Source organism: Ixodes scapularis, unplaced genomic scaffold (genome assembly GCF_016920785.2).
Source record: "Ixodes scapularis isolate PalLabHiFi unplaced genomic scaffold, ASM1692078v2 PGA_scaffold1__304_contigs__length_218370807, whole genome shotgun sequence".
NCBI classification, from domain to species: domain Eukaryota; kingdom Metazoa; phylum Arthropoda; class Arachnida; order Ixodida; family Ixodidae; genus Ixodes; species Ixodes scapularis.
In genome coordinates this window covers 23378585-23396257 of record NW_024609846.1, presented here as the reverse complement: position 1 = coordinate 23396257, position 17673 = coordinate 23378585, and the positions used below count along the sequence as shown (strand labels likewise).

At 45.6% G+C, this 17673-nt stretch overlaps 1 protein-coding gene across 4 annotated transcripts in view; it reads right to left on the bottom strand.

Moving 5' to 3' along the window:
• LOC8053015 (rab5 GDP/GTP exchange factor) overlaps positions 1 to 17673 on the bottom strand; it is a 50917-nt gene that overhangs the window by 10586 nt on the left and 22658 nt on the right. For all 4 annotated transcript variants that reach the window (XM_029970309.4, XM_029970310.4, XM_029970308.4 and 1 more), the window contains exons 3-4: positions 8187 to 8350; positions 6693 to 6811 (exon numbers count right to left, since the gene is read on the bottom strand). In XM_029970309.4, coding sequence (XP_029826169.2) covers positions 6693 to 6811; positions 8187 to 8350 — 283 coding nt within the window. The remainder of the gene's footprint in view (positions 1 to 6692; positions 6812 to 8186; positions 8351 to 17673) is intronic.

The following is a 17673-nucleotide window of genomic DNA, read 5'->3' as shown; positions in this document are numbered from 1 at the left end:
CGCCCCCCCCCCCCCCCCCCCCCCCTCTCCCAAAAACAAAAAAAACTGAAAGAAACAATTTTCGGGGAGAGGCAAGATGGCTGCGCACTGGTTCGCCATACTTGGCCCAGTTGGCCATCTTTCATCCATCCATCCATCCAACACAAGGCCGCGCGCCGCGCAGGCGCAGAGGTCGCGAGGAGGTGCAGCTGGCGGAGCCAGGAGCTGGGAGAACGAGCTGTCGACGAAACGTCGCAACATCTGTCGATGAAACGAGCGGGTGCTTGTTTCCACGAAACAATCTGTCGATGAAACATCGCAGTGTCGACGAAACGATTTGTCCATGAAACGTCGTTCGACGAACTGATTGCCACCGACATGAATGTGTGTAAGTGTAAAAAATATGACAATGTGTTTAGGATAGAAAGTAAAATCACGGTCAGTGTGAAAGGCCAACATCTGTGAGGAAGTTAAAAACACAGCTGTATGGGATGAGCGGTTCATCACCTAGTAGTAGGGCAAGGTGTAGTGGAATGAGTTCTTTATGAAGCAGTGAGAGGTGTTTATAACGGCATTCGCCATACATAAGGCATAAGTGCTCCTGATGTCGGGCACTCTCCCACTTGCCTAGAAAAGCTTTGATTGCATGTAGTTTGCCAAAGAGTTGTGGCAATCTTTGTATGGTTTTTGGTGTGTGTCGATTTCTCTATCAATAACAGAGCTGGCTGCACAATCAGCCCTTTCATTTCCAGGAAAGCCAAAGTGGCTAGGAACCCAGCATAGGTTCTTTAACTCGGAAACCAGTGGGTTTGTTGCACGGTTCACTGATGTGACTGCCTTTAGAGGACTCAGTCTGTGTAGGTGACAGCGGGAGGAAGCCTTTTTTTAACCCCTTAAGTGCCTTGGACGAGCTAAGCTCGTCGGCCATTTTTTGGCTAAAAATGCCGTGGACGAGCTCAGCTCGTCCAGTGGTTTTTTCGGTAGCCCTCAATTCCACGGACGAGCAAGGCTCGTCTGTGTAGTTTTGCGGCGCTGATCATGGATGGCAGCACTTGTATTAGTTGGCAAATATTTTTTTCACCTCCGCTGATTTTTTCGTAATAAACTTTTCAAATTATATGTGTATTACTAGAGGACTAAAAATTCAAAATAAAAAAAATATGGCACTTTTAGGGTACTTTTGGAGAAAAAATATGTGGCACAAGGGGTTAATTATGTAATCAACAGTCAGCAGCAAACCATAAAGCTCTGCTGTTAGTACAGTGGCTGTTCAATTGATTTGTTTTATCTGATTTACCAATCGTCCACCATAGCACAGCCTACTACCTAATCTTTTTTTGTCTCGTCTGTACAAAAAAAAAATGGCACACTCGTGATACCTGGTTTGAAGCTAAAAACATTCCTGCCTTATACCTTCCCGTGGAACATCCTTTTTATAATACTTGGTGAGCGTAAGGTCGCAAGGTATGGGGCAGTTGTTCCGTGGGGCTACAGTCTAACCCGGACATATCGAATTCAAAGGGGATCGTAAAATAGTTTGATACATCAATAATTTAAAATACAAAAATATGTTAAGCTCGAGTTGAAATTTCCTGGCGTCTCTGCTAATACCAAAGGTCGCGACAAACGGGAGCTTACCAAGTAGAGCATCCAAGATGCTGCTAAATACAGTACAGCATAGTTGGCGGAGACCACAAACACCTCCCTCCACGCTTAAACGCGTGCCTGGGTGGGATTTCACGCAGCATAAACAACAAAACACAAAAATAATTAAAAAAAAAAAAAATGAAAGGAAACCGGAAAAGTGACACACACACACAAAAAAATCTCCTGATCCATAGAAAAAAGTTAAGCAAGCAACAAAAAGGAAAGTTCACTAAATTCAAGCAAAAAAAAAAGTTGAACAAAGATAAGGCCTTCAAAGTGCGATTGACTGCCACATTGCAACACCGTTGCAGTAAACACACTCAACTTGCCGAAACTTTTTTTTTTGCCAATTTCATTTTGGGGCTAGGGAGTCGTGCAGCATCAGCAATGTTCAGGGAAAGGGCGGACGCTACTGTTCCCAACAGCAAGCACTCCCTGCTCTTCGTACATGGCGGGCACATGCCCTTCTCCTTGCTTTTGCCGTCCTCCACTTTTTATTTTTTTTATTTTTACGGTTCTTTGCCTTTCTTTTCTTACAACTGCTCTTTCACTGCATATCTTCCCGCATGTATGCTGGCTTCGCGGTCTGCCAGCCAAGCGAGGCAAGCAATGTACTCGCACCTGCGCAATCGGATCCCGAGAAAAGCAACCGGCAGCCGGGCTTCGTTCGCTATATCAAGTGTCCCCACCATGGGGGTTGGATACAAAAAAGACAATGCTTCTATCCTATTGCATGTGGTTTTCAAGGGGATGTTTGGATTGTTTGATATAGACAATAATTCGAAACACCCAAGTGTGATATAACCGAGCTCGAATGTACGTCTATATTATAATAGATAATATTATTATAGTAAATATGCATATTTTTCGTTCTGCGTCACTTCAGCTTTGCATGAAAGTGTGCATTCGTTTGTCTTATGACTAGGAATGGTAGCCATTCATAGTCGAGCCCGGTTATATACACTCGGGTATTTCGAATTATTGTTTCTATCAAAGAGTCCAAAGATGCACTTGAAAATCGCACGTAATACTATAGAAGCGTTGTCTTTTTGTATCGAACTCCCATGGCAGCGACACTCGTAATGGAGAAGAAGCCCGGCCGCCTGTTGCTTGTCTCGCGATCCCATTGTGCGGGTGGCGAGCACATTGCTTGCGTTGCGGGGCTGACAGACCTCCCAAGCCAACATACACGCAATTAAAAAAAAAAAAAAAATGGAGCATGACAAAAGCAAGGGGAAGGGCGTGCGCGCATGCGCGGGTAGGGAAAGCATGGTGTGCCCACTGTTGGAACGGTAACCCACACCCTTTCCCTGAACACTGCTGATGCTGCGCAACTCCCTAACTGCAAAATAAAATAAGCAAAAAAGAAAAGAAGTCTTCAACAAATTGAGTGTGTTGACAACAAGTTATGCAGATGCACTTCAAAGGACTTATCTTTGTTTACCTTTTCCTTTTGCAGTTATTGCTTTGCCCGTTTTTTTTTTTGTGCCTTTCTTTTTTTGATGCTTGAATTTAGTAACCTGTCTTTTTTGTTGCTTGCTTAACTTTTTTATGTCTTATTTTATGCGTCTCACTTTTACATTTTTCTTTTGTTTTTTTTATTTTTATTATTTTCGTGTTTTGTTGCTTATGCTGCGTGCAAGCCACGCGTGTAAGCGCGGCGGTGTTTGCGATCTCCATCAACTACGCTCTACTGTATTTAGCGGCTCTTGGATGCTCTGTTTGGTAAGCTCCCGTTTGTCGCGACCTTCGGCATTAGCAGAGGCGCCAGGAAATTTCAACTCAAGCTTAATTTAACATATTTTTGTATATCAAATTATTGATACATCAAACTATTTTATGATCCCCTTTAAATTCCATATATCAGAGTTCGACTTATCTTTTTTCACACACCAGAGAAGCATCACTCGCACGTGTTGAAACCACAGGCTGCAAACAATGCCCTATGAATAGCCACAGCAACACACACTGTCCCTTTGTGCCGCCGGAACGAACGGAAGGACAATGGATGCTCCTCCGCTCAGGCACTTCGCTTCCCGAGGATGGAGGACATTCACACGGGCGGTGTAAAGGTACCTTTGGCATAGGTCCCCATTGTAAAGGGAGATGGAGTTTGTTATCACCGACACGTGGCGCACAAAGGGCACTTTCAGTAAAGGAGGGTCGCAGAACTCCTTTTAATTTACAGCTACAGGGAGTAACCTCGAACCCACAAATTCCCAACAAAAATCTAGCATATATGCTTTTGCTCTGTTTACTGCATTGTAAAAAAAACAATTTTTTGCGAGGCAAAGATCATAAAGTAAACGTGAGCTTAAACCTGATGGAATACGGTAGCGACAAATGTATACTCGCGACAGCGGGCAGCAGCGGTGGCCAAAACGCAATGGCGGCTGTACCTGCTTTGAGTAGTGAGTATACACTCTACTTTGAGTAGTGATGACGGGTTGTCCACTTCGCCTGCCCAGAGAATTTTTTTTGTGACCATGATTTCATCTGGTGGACCTGTGAACATATGTGCCAGCAATGCGGCACCAGTAAGAAAGGCCCTCGAGTTCACTGGTCCGAGGCGGAAACATATGGTCGCTAGGTCATCTCTGGGAGGACAACATTGGCAAACTCTGGCAACAAAGGAGGGATGCCGAAGTGTACGAAACAAGTACTTATGACCTCCTTGGTACAAAACGATCCGCCTCGGTCGACCCGAAGGCAGATGCAAAGAAGTAGCAGAGAAAACTCGAGGAAACACGGAGAGTTGTTGATCACGTTAAGCAACTCTTGTACCTCGACTGTGTACCACCAATGAATTTGGATTAGATAACACGGCGGGCAATAGATGATTTGCTATGTTACCCAAGCATCAAGAATGCGGGGATTGGGGTTCCACGCGCCACACGCGCACACCTTCCCCGTATAAAATATTCCAAGTAAATAACGAAAACAAAACGTTGACGAACGCGCATGCAAGATGCCATTTGTTTTAGGTATTTGCTTTAGAAAAGTTACTACTGCTGAGGCCAGCGGGTGCGGCGCGTGGAACACCAATCTCTGCATTCTCCTTGATGCTTGGGTAATATAGCAATATAGCCACACCAGCGAGACATTCTAAAGAAAAGTATGTTTTACTTGCTCCATGCAATAAAATCAATAAAACAATTATTAATTTGTTTTAAAACATCATATTCCACTTCTAATAAAGTAAAGAATGTGCCTCAAACCTGTTTAGACCAAAAATATATATTGCTCGTTTGCCCCTCGGTTTAGCCGGGCTATCCCTGGTGCAATAAACATAAACCCTAAACCCTCCGTTTATTTGCCGTGGATTTCGAACGCCTTTTGATACAGGTATCTTTAGCTAAAGGACCTAAGCTACAGGTCCTTTAGGCAGCCCATGTGAATGATCCGGCAAAAAAAATATTCCCGCAATCCTAGTCTTCCTCCCACTTGCCCGCAACCGAGAACAAAAAGCCGACGAACTACTGCAACGCAAAGGACAGTTCACACAATTGAGTTTGCTTACAACCGAGTTCTTGCAATCTCTCACGACAAGAGAACACAGTGGCATGCTGGCACCATCTATGATAGTGGTTCTCAGCCACTGAAGTTTTGGTGACCCATTCTGACTCGCCAAAAGTGATAAGGGACCCACTCAGTGCACATAGATTCATCTGCTCAACTTTTGGGAGCAGTCAGCATCAATAAAAAATTACAGGAAAATCCATTGGTGGACACTTGGAAAGATCCATTAGCATGACCCTTGCAGACGCCACACATGTCCACCCCCTTTGGGAAATGCTAACGTTGACCCCTTCACTTTTCTCTTTGGGCTTCCTCTTTTGGCTTTCTTTCGCTTTGTCTATTTTTTGCTGCCTCTTTTTGGCCTTGTTACAGAATCAGTATCACTTGTGGAAAAAACCACATCCATGCCACTCATGAAAGCAACCGTATCCATATCACTCATCTATATCGTTTTAACTACGCACACAGATCACATCCCTTGCTCCGCTACTACGGAACCCACCGCGCCAGGCGACGGCTGAGAGGCAACTGAGGACGCCTGCATTACACCACGCCGTGGCGCAACAACTCCTAGATAACAAAGCCATAGTTCTGAATGAGATGGCATCATCAGAGAAGGCCAACGATGGGCACAGATAGGAAACAATGATTGCGTCACCGTTCGGCTCAAATGTGACTCGAAGCCGAGCACTGACGTAGCCCTCGCTTCCAATCTGTTTCCAGTGTTGGCCTTCTCTGACTATGCATTCTCATTCAGCACTTAGGCTTTGTTATCAGAAGGTGTTGCACGGCACCTCCTCCTCCTTGGCTCCGCGCCAGCTGTGCTCATGACTGACGAGAATGAAAGGACTCATTTTGACGAAAACCCGACGGTGTCTGTCAGTTTGTCAGCGCCGGGGATAGAGGGAGATGTTGATGCGTCACTCTCTCCCCCTATCTCCCTAGCGCTGACAAATGAAAGACACCACCAAGTTTTCGTCAAAACAAACAATCTAATGCAAACGCATTAAAAAAGGAAAGTTTTAGTGCCAGTCTTTACTGATGATCTAGGGCTTCAGGGATTCCAAAAGGCATTCAGGGACCCCAAAGGGTATGCGGACCCCCATTTGCGAGCCACCAATCTATGAGCTGACCCCTAAAGTGAATTTCACTAGAGTGAAGGTTTTGCAGTATTCGCGAGATCAAATGTATGAACCACCTAAGAGAAATGGTCGTTTATAACACTGTCAAAAGTTTAAGCTAAAAAAAGCTGATGCAAGAAAAAAAAAAATTTACATAAATGCTAACTGTTTTATGGCTGCCTAATTGATAGCGCCAGTGTGTTCTCCCCTTGCAAGACATCCCGAGACATTTCGAGGCAGTCGGTCGTAAGCGGTTGCAGGTGATTGCACGAGCCTTAAGACGCACCATCAAACTAAATGCGCGAGCCTAAATGGAATGAGAAAGCGACGACATTCAGTCCCGGCCCCTTCATCTCGCACCGTGAGAGCGGCGACGAAACTTTCATCTCCCGCATTGAGTCCCGAACAAAAGCGAGGCGAGCCCACCTGCTTGACGACGTCCGAGGCGGCCGAGTCCTTGAGACCGTGCAGGAAGTCCCTGAGTTCCTTGGCCGCCGGATTGCTCTCAAGGCTACTCAGCTGCACATCCCGGGTACTGGGCGACTCTGCAAACCGCACCACCTCTTGAAGCCACCTCATGGCAGTTCCCACTTGCTCGCACCTCTCGGTTCGTAATCGCCGCTTCCCCGGACCCCTCGGTTCCTTTTTCGGTTCGCAGAAGGAAGTGGAAAGAAATCCCGAGCGTTTATGGGTAGACACTTTGTGCCCGCAACAGCCGCCGACTAGAGAGGAAGCTTGAGAACAGAGCGAGACCAGACAATGGCCGCACACCTCGCAGGCGCATGTACCAACCGCGGTCTTTCTCGCGCAATAGAGCAGCTGGAGGAGGTGTCGGGGGAATGAGTAAGGAGGGAGGCATGCCAGCTGTCGGGAGCAACAAACGGATATCAATATTTCGGATCGACTGCTCTTGCAAAGAGGGGTAGATTCTCAGCGATACTCTTGCCTCGGTTAGTCAACTCGCTTATAACTGCACGTGTAAAAAACGATGAAGCTTCAAGCTCCTGGGAGAGGTTAGTTCTACGTCGCTAAGAACGCCTCAATGTGTGCTCTCTATGAAGGACAGCTGCAGACGTAGTAGTAGAAGGGCAGACCAAAATACTACCGTCAAAGGACAGTTGAAGGGCAGACATACTTCCCAAAGGTTGCACATGCTGCGAGGCACGTATGCCTCGCAGCATGTGCAGTTGGGGGGCTTCAGATAGCTGGAAAAACGCCACTTCTCTCAGACAATTTTTTGACCCGTACATCGCATCCTAGGGATAGGCCACACTTTTGCCAAATCAAAGATTCAGAAAAAAATGCAAAATTGCCAGACTGGTTCACCAATTTTAATTTTTTTTTTTTCTGTCAGGATTCTTTTAGGCATCTATTAGAAAATTAAAATATACAAAATATTTATATACTACAAAGCGATTACTATTTAAAAAATTTCTATGAGGCAATTACATACTGCTGTCACAAAAAAAAAAGTGGCAGGCCAACAGAACTTCTAAGCAGCAGAAAGCACCTGCTCTTCCACTATCGGCTGTCACAATGTCCCCCTCGACTGATCCCCCCAAAATAATTGAATCGTCCTTCCATAAAAAAAAAAAACAAGGAGAGACGCACGCCTTTTAAAAACACCTTTGGCTGCTTTAGGCAGTCTGGATTACGCTATGGCATAGATTCAGTTGCCGCACTAGTTGGATGCAGACAAAATCGTGCATGACCAACATCTAGATGGCAAGGTCTTAATGCTGAATTTTCAGTCACCAAAAAAAACAGGTGAACGAAAGGCACGGATTGGACACGAGTATCCGACGAATGCTGACGCAGCACTCGTGAGGTGGTGCTGCAGAGAGGACACCGGCCCAGTAGCGTGAGCCACTATCCAGTTCAAAGGGTTCACTGGTATGCATCCGTTCCTCTGTGTCGTACCTTTCACTGTGTTGGCCCTGCGCATGATGTTGCGCAGAGTCTTGGTCCTCTTCTCCGCATGCTGGCGCTTCTTCTCCGCAAACCTGGAGAAAGGCGCCAGCTCGGCGAGCCCCGACTGCGACCCGCCGGTGGCCTCGGGAGATTCGCTGGCGCTGCGTGACAGCCTGCAACGGCGAGCGGCAGAGGCCGTGCTTCACTGCCACGCTCCGTCGCCGACCGACGGAGGAGCTAGAACACTTCGTGATTGTAAACCCTTTGAAGGTCAAGTATTTTTCCCCAAGAGGTTTCCCAGTAGTCCGGTTTTGTTCGGAAAGGAATAATACAAAAAAGGGTCAATGCGCAGCTTTGAGCATGTACGGTGCTTACAAGCTGTTTTGGTTTAGAACCAACACGTTAAATATTGAAGGCGAAAAGTTGTCACCTTTCTTTCATTCTGTTTTTTTTGGCGCATTCACTTCCGCAACATTCCAGCGGCTTCAGATTGCTAACCGGAGGTACTTTACAGAAATTCTACATCGGATGATGAGCTCGCATTCTCTAAATTTAATTGCGAAAAGCGTTGGAAGCCTGAATTGGAAGAGCGAGTGCTCCCCTTGGCACTAACGCCAGAGCAGTTGGTATGCGAAGTGAGCATTACATGCGCAAGGCGTATAATTTTAAAGCTATAAATATCCTAGCAGTGCGAAAAAATGTATGACTACAACATTATAGTTCACCAAAGACATAACAAATACTAACACCTCCCGCGGTATGCAAAATTTCGTGTTTAGGCGGGCACTTTCAAATGTGCAATCACCGCTGCACATGTACAACGACGACCGTCAATGGGTTAAATGTGCTCGAAGTCGAAGGGCCTCCTGCAGCCCTTCAATGTATGCCTCGACACAGCCGGCAGTCATCACACATGCAGATTGGAACTTACACGAAGTGTGGCCGTGTAATACCTGTTAAATCTGGAAGGGGACTATCACAGAATTGTTCCACAAGCTGTTACAAGCGAGCGATAATGGCACAAAAAGGCAACTATGTCATTCCGAAGCAGACCTACGGCGAGACTGTTCATTTGTAAGAGACGAGCGTCTGCATTGTGCGTAATGCTGACATCATGTCTACACATGTGCTCGCAGTTTTTTTTTTGCATTGGTTGTTTCATATGTTCCAAAACGAAAGATGACAAAACACACAGTTTTTTTGTTTTTTTTTCAATTTTGTGCGTTGTGTTGTTTTTCCCCAGTCTCTGGGTTTTGTCTTCAATTATGTTCAATCATCACCAGCTAGTTTGCACCCTAACTTTTTGTTAATTTAATATCCTTTATGAGCAACTAGCTTACATACACTGCATATTGCAGAAAGAGTGAAAATGGTCATTGCAGAACTAGCAAAGCACTAGGCCACTGGGTCAGGTTGGGTGAAGGTTTGAATTTTGACCGACGGCCATACTTTCTGTTAGCCTCCATTGAAAATTCTACTTTAAAAAAAGTAACCCGTACCTTAGCTTCATTACGGTTGCCTTTAAAAATCGTTGACAAAACTGCACTTTCACAGTGTCACATTTTGGCACTGCCTCAAAAGGAGTGTTGCATCAAAGCAGAACAGTGCCAACAACCTTTTGTGCATTGGCACCCGAGCTGGTGGTCAGCAACCGTGGCGCGCCTCAATGTTCTGGAATATCTAGAAAGTGAATGGAATGCAACTTGGCAACTTTCTGCGAGCATGTGTGCTCGGACACACTCGCAAGAGCTTGGCTCAAAGTCAAACTTGGAGGTTTTATGCGTCAAACCAGCAAAGGGCATCTGGCATGCCCCGGCGGAGAACTGAGGATCAATTTGGACCGCCTGGGGATCTTTTGACGTGCAACTGAAATCTCGTTTACACGGTCCCTTCTCCGCAACGAGCCTCCGTCAGATTGCGGACACCTCGGTCGGGATTCGAACCCGCCACATGGGGAATTCCTAGGCCAGCGCTTTGCCTCGGCAGAGTCACCGAGGCGGCTACAGAACTTGGCCCTACTGTTAGTAAGGTGCCTGGAATGCGTCCCCCACTGCTGTGTTTACCAGGTCCAGAAAAAAAAGCGGTCCCTCGATTTCCGCTTAATGACGGCATACAAGGTGTCACGCTGTTCCTGGCCGCGATCTTAGCGGTGTCGCCCTCCAGCTCCACAGTCCGCGGTAGCTTTGGCAGCTGGGAGTTGGGACGCCGCGACGACACTCGTGCTTTTTAATGTGAAAGCATTAAGCACACGGCAGATAAATTCCCGAAGCCGCGATCTGAGGCATCCCAGCTTTAAAACCACGCAGAAAGCCACGCAAAACGGCAATGATATGAAGCCGCTACGCGTCAGTTTCATTTGGCACCACCCTATGGCGCTGCGTGCCCCCACCGGAGCAGAAACGGCCGAGGCACCCACTGATCCTCTGGCGCCTCGGCCGTTTCTGCTAGAGGCCGCGGCGCCGAGAGGATCAAATGCGAACGCGACGCGAACAACGACATTCATGCTTTTTCATTCACAACTCGTAAGAAGTGCTTAGGTGTGTTTCGAGCCTTCTGCAGGAACTTCTACGACTGCCAAGATTACGACATCCCACAGCGTGACACTCCAGCTTTTCGGACGACATTTGATGGTACTTGGGGACCATTTTCTATGCATGGGTGGAATGGGACGCTAAACACGCCAGTCAGAGATGTCTTCAAGGCACCATAGTATTAGTAACTTCATTACACTTTGGCGCAAGTAAACACGTAGGCAACTTATTTATTTAAAAAAAAAAACATGCATTCATAGGAGACCTGCAGCCTCACTATAATTAAACGTGGGAGAGACCTGTACACCATGGACTGACTAACTATGAGAAAACTCGCAATGATGCCATAACATACTCTAATGACCACTTCCCTGCTTTGATAGTCTTGCCTCAATCGCGTTTCTGCACAAATATATAAAAGATAGTGGAAAAAGAGGTGCGCATTTAGGTTGCGGTCCGAACCCACGACCTGTTTCCATGATGACGTGAGCTTCAAACATATGCCCTTTTCCTGCGCAGTAGGGTTTGGAAACCATCCTGGAAGGTTATGGAAACTGTCCAATCATTTAAAGCGTAACACTTTTTTTTTTTATGCTGGCGTTATTGTTTAACTAGTCAAACCGCAATATGTGTACTTGCATACTTTACAGTTCCCACATTTTCCGCGTTTTATATTTTTCAGAAACCAAATATTTTTATTTCTCTCAAACATTTTAAAAGACGAAATTACTGAGCGACCAGCACTAACTGTGTTATTCCAACCCATGTGTGGGGGGTAACACTTGCGCGATCGACCCTTTACAATTATTTTTATACATCAATAAGCGGTTTCCAATACAATAAGTAATTCCTAGTATCGTCCGCAATTTTGAAAAAATCTGAGTTTCTATGAGCTCGAGTGATTAACAAAGGACACTTCAGCTCGTAGGCTTAACAAAGGAGAAAAAAGTTAGCAACCGTTGTGCAAAAAACAACCACAACAATAGATAAGCTCTCTTCAACCTGACAGAACCCGACGTCAATACTTCTTTTGTATTGTCGCAAATCGCTGGAAAACGTCTCTGGGCATCACAATAAAAATGCTGAGCTTGGGAGCAGCACATCTGCGACATGAAATAATAATTTTCAAAGGCCAGAACCTGCGCCCTGATCAATGACGTACTGTAAAATGCCGGGGAGAGTGCTCAACCAACTTTTGCAGAAAACTGGAGTAATCTAGACACTGGCGCTTGTTCAGTCAAATGGGGGCATTTAACACATTATCTGCGGCATTCTTAGATTTGGGAAAGGTTAATAGTGGGCACTTGGGCGAAGAGGGTGCTTCCGTGGTATTTGACGGTAGAAGGTGAAATGGTGCACTCCTTAGCTTCTCGGATGACGTGAAACCGGGAGTGTTGTTCAACCTTCACACCGTCTCTACGTCACGGCTGCGCACGCCTGCCAAAACGTATCCTTACTCTGCGTGCAGATGACGCGTCGCTTTTCAGTTTCGAGTTTCTTCTTTGTGAGATTTTCTGCTTGGTGGGTCTAAAGCTCCTTTTAAAGAGGCTATGAGGAAGACGACGTGTTGCAGACTTCGGCAAGCGATACGAGAGATAACCCAAGCTTCTCGATCACTAGACAACTGCTCTCTCAAAATCCAAAAAATTAATCAACACCAAAAAAATATTTTTTGTTCAAGCTTTTGCTGATTTTTTTAGTTATCCCCACAGCTCTCAATGCCCTTAGTGCAGCTGCCAGGTACTGCATTGCTGAGGGTTAAAAAAGACAAACAAAAAAAACAAAACCAGGAGACAGCCGATGCTTTGTCACAAACACCACCGGGCTCAGATTCTTTATATCTCGAAGTCAGCAGTGCATTTGCAATCGTCGTAGAAAAACATATTTAAAAAGTATAATTGTAGATTGTTAAAAACACGCAACCTGTGACACCCCTACATTTTTTTTTTTTTTTAAATGCCTTTGCCTACTATGTTATCGCTTTTTATAAAAAGAGAAGGAAGGCCCGGTTTGGGGAGGACGCATATTTTTTATCTGGCTCTTTAGCACTCTAAAACATTTTTGCCAATAAAATGTTTCGGGAGGGTTCCTAAAATATTTGAGACAATATAAATGTAGCAATGTTAAAGTTGTCAATGGTCCTTAAAAAAAAAAAAAAAAAAAAAAAAAAAAAAAGCCCATGACATTAGTCATGAATGGCTTTGAGAGCGACCCAGGAGTCAGTCGCCAACAAAAAATATGGTCTAAGGAGCCACACTGCCTGGGAAACTTGGCCTCTGAGTGTCATGTTGAATCATTCAACCCTAAAGGCACATTCCTTGTGTTTCCACACACAGCTCCAAGTATGACTGAAATTGACCATTTCTGAACGAGACGTGCCTCTGTTATGAATTAATGATGCTTGTTTCATTATTGTAACAAGATAGTTGGTTGTTCCTGGAACCATTGAAAGGAAGGAGAAAAAAAAGTCCAAGATAGAGCAAACTGAACGGATCCAAAACCCAACTGAAGCCACATTTCCCGTTTTGGTTGTGGACTCTTTACTATGAACTCTCAGAAAATTAACTCACTGCATCGGGTAACTTCTTTACGTCTTTGCATAGTTGCTCCTCGGGTGCACTGCTTATTTGCAACAAGTATTTAAGAAAAGCTAAAAAAAAAAAAGTCCAAGGACACCTAAGCACTTCTTATGAGTTGTGAATGCAAAAGCATGAATGTCGTTCTTCTGCTCTCTTAGTTCGTCTGCAGCGTAGTAGACTGGACGGCCACGTTTCGCTTCGCCTGCCGACGGCCGAGCGCGCGCTCTCGTGAAGTGGCCACATTGCGCTGAGCTCGGCCGTGAAACCTCTCCGGAGTTTGCCCGGGCGGGCTCTGCCAACTCTGCGGCCACCGCTCCCTCATACCGGCGGCTGGGCCGCTGCGTGCGATGCGCCGTCCCAAAGGAAGCTTCTCAGGTCGCATTTTTTTGGAACTACGCTGCACAAGAGCCAATGGGAGCCCCATTCCTTGATGAGACGCGCTAGCCAATGGGAGCCTATTCATCAGATTTCTGCTACAGACGACATTGGCACAGAAGAAGGTGCCGTTTGGCGCGACTTAAAAGCTAATGATGCTGGTTCGCTCCATGGTACAGTTAATGTTTTCACATTAAAAAGAAAAAAAGAAGGATAATTATGCTGTTTTGTCACACTCGTTGCAAGGAAACTTCTCGAATAACCAAAAACAGTCCCTTTGATATTCAGACTTGTGTTCCTGCATGGTGCGACAGCTCTAGAAAGTCCCCAGTGTCTTTATAGACCAAGTACCTATATAACTTTTTTCCTAACAAGAATCAAGGATTGAATCCTGCTGTCACAAAAACTAGTCAACATATTGCAAAATCATCTTTTCCTACTTTATAGAGACCTGTAAACCGAGACCCTTTCCTCTAGTAACACTACACTCTCCCTGCTATCGCAGAAACTAGTCGACATCAGAAAAAATTATTTTTCTCAAATTTTAAAGAAATTTTTATGCAGAGACAATATTCTTTCGTAACGTTACAGGTCTGCCCTGGAACAGTGCTTTTGAGGCCCCATTGGCATGGTGCATATAAAATAAAACAAACGGGTGACTCTCTCCCACTTTCCCACTTCACCTCGTTCGGACATACGTTTGGAAATTTTCATCTCACATCTCGGTTTTGATGGTTTGCATTTATTGACACCTGCTCAGTTTTGCAAAGACATATTTTTCTTAGAACTGCGGAGAAGGGGCCAAACGCGACGGAAGGCGACGAACGCACGCTGGAGGCAGAGCTTGTCTTGCAGATCTCACGTTGCAACAGACAATACAGGGCTTCACAATGGGGGTTGTTGCAAACTCCCCCTCTCCAAGCTCAAAGGTTACTGAAGTCTAAAAATATTTCCGCAAAAGGAACAAAAAGGTTGAGCGAAAGCAGAGTATGTGGCTCACGGGCGACTAAAAGAGAAATGAACTGCTGCCAACAAATTTCGTTTAACCCTTTGCCTTAATGCAGTTAAAAGTCGCAGAAGCAAACTCTGCAAACTGTTGCCGGTAGAAACATCACGCATTTTCAAACAATGTTACTCAGCTACGTGGCTTGACAGCATGGCTCGGATGCGGTTAAATGTATTGTTTGTGCAATTTCTTTTTCTACTGACTGAAATGCGAGTTTCGTGAAACAGCATGCAGCTGCAGCGGGTAACACTTGACGTCAGATACTGCATACACGTCAAACACCCAGAAGTCTCGTCACTACTACGTCCGTCTTTTTAGACAGATGGTTTCAAAGCAGGTGTTTGGTAAAGTCTTAAAGGGATACTGAACAGAAATTTCGAGCTCACAAAACAAGGCTGGACAAATAGACGACACGCTGCAAAACAGAAAAACATCACTCATACAGCAATATCTCTAACGCAGTGGTTCTCAACCACTGGTGTTTTTGGACCCCTTGTGGATTGGCGGAGATGATGGAAGACCCCGCAATCGTGATGAGGGAAAGAATAGGTTAACTATGATAGTGATTTGATAAATGGCTCTAAGTGCTATTGTGAAGTAAACTTCTTTTGTTAAAATATACACGAAAAAAACTCATCCAAAAATTGGAATTTTTTTTCTAAATCTAAGAAAAGACAACTTTTATTGCCGGGCTTGACTGATAAGGCTGGGCTTTGTGGACCCCTAGAATCCCTTTGCGGACCCCAAAGGGTCCGCAGACCCCCATTTGAGAACCATTGCTTTAACGGATCGCCATATTTTCGGAAAAGAAGTGCGCCATTGGACACGGTTGACGAAGCCAATGAGGTTGACGAGACAAGTCACGCCATGATTCTCATTCCCTGTCCTCACTATGTCCCGTGTAGCCAATGAACGTAGCCGGTGAACCGAAGCGAGGAGGAGAGAAGCGAGGCCGCTTCGCCTCATTCTCAAATTCTTCCGGAAGACAACGATGTCAAAAACCTCGCTTGATCACGCCCTTCTTTTTCAAAAAGCACGGCTATCTGTTTGAGATATCGATGTAGGAGTAAGGTTTTGGAGTTGGTAGCGTCCCATTCAATGTTTTTGCGGCATTATTTGGCAAGATCCAAATTCGCAAAATAAGGCCGCAGAAGCGTTGAACGATTATCTGAACCGAACTATCGCTCCAGCCCTGTTTTGTGAGCTCGAAATTTCGGTTCAGACAATCAGTTTACACCTTACAATAGATGGAAACGAGATTAATATGGAATGCATTGCTCGTAGAATTTTTTTCTGCCGACAGAGCATGCAGTTGCAGCAGGCAATGTCTGACGTCAGTTACTGTATGCATGCCAAATGCCGAAATGTGGCTCATCACTGCTTCACCAGTCTTTTACGGCGAAGCTGTTTATGCCTAGGGTTCCGTGAATTCTTCGTGTGCATGACCAAACACACTACGCTCGCACCGCCTCAAGCGCTTCCCCGTATAAAAGATTCCAAGTAAATAACCAAAATAAAGCATAGACAAACATGCATGCAAGATGCCATTTGCTTTAGGCTTTTGCTTTAGAACAGTTACTGCTGTAGACGCCGGCACGTGCAACGCGTGAAACACCATTCCCTGCACTTTCCTTGACGCTTGGGTAATTTAGCAATAGGTCTATTCAGTAGATTAGCTATTAATGGGCACCATTTTCAAGATCAGTACACTATCAGGTAGATAATAAAGGCTTCTAAAATATTTGCCGCTGTGCGACTGGCGTCGGCCATGTCCACGCTCGCACTGCCCTCTCTTTGTCGTCGTTCCAAGCGCTTGCGTGACTGGTGTTTTTCTTGTGTGAGTGTGAGTGTGAGGGTGAGTGAATCTACTTTAGCGCTTCTCCTACAATATGAATATCCAAGTCGCCCAAGCATCCATTCTAAGTGGTTTCCTTTCCTTCCACTCTCCTAGGGTGGCGATCCCGTTGCACGTGTATAGTTTCCTTCGGCTCCTCCGGGCGGTTCTGTGTTGCGTGCTAAACAGCTTCGCTGGTCGTCCACCTTCACAAAGTGGAATGGCTCATGATTGTTTTTAGACAGACAGTTTCGAGAAAGATGTTTGGAAAGGTGTCAAGAGTAATCTAATAAATGGAAGTGGGATTAACTGTCTGGCACTGAGAACTGGCAATGAGCTGTAGCAGTGCACATGTTAAGTGGCCGTCAACTTAGCCACCGCTCGGTGCAAGCTAGGCAGCGTACAGACAGTCCAACTGGATTCAGCTGCCCTTTCCAAACACAACCATGAATCACGAAACATGCGACAATAGAAGCTGCATTTTCGCAACAGCAGCGCCGAACAAAGAGTAAAAATGGCCGTGCCCAAATGATTCATTGCGAGTTCGATGCCCTTCTTTCGTCAGCTCGCATGAAATGTTTTTTATCTTTACTATTTTTGGGCGCATATATTTTATGTTTCTTGTTGTTTCGCTTGTGCGTTATCACAATAAAAATTCAGTTGCAAGTATGCCGTGTCCTGCGAGCATCCATTTTCTTCTGTCCCTGCCCTTTGGCATTTCACTTGATGTACAATGTACAATCGGGCACAAGAATGTACAATCGGGTACAAAGGTTCCCGGATCACGGGAGCAACGGCCAATATAAAGCACTGGACATCCTGACTTATTCAAGTGCCGCCATTGTTTGATTGTGCCGTGGGTGCTCCTAATGGATGTCGGCGACGTGCCACCATTTTAGGCTCATGGCACATCCACATTTAGACACGCACACTCCTATTGGTAAATGCCAGCGCTGCGCCGCCTAGACAAACTAGATTGGCGGTGACGCTCTGCCATTTTCGGCTCAAGTGCATCCCGGTATGCACCAGCTTGGCGGTACTTGTTTATAAAATCCGTCCAGCGCTTGAGGCTGATAAGCACTGCTGCACCCCGATGGCATGGCGCCTGCTGTCGATACCAACACTTGGCACATCCGCGTCCTTCCTTAGTCGCAGGGATGCTGATTCTTTT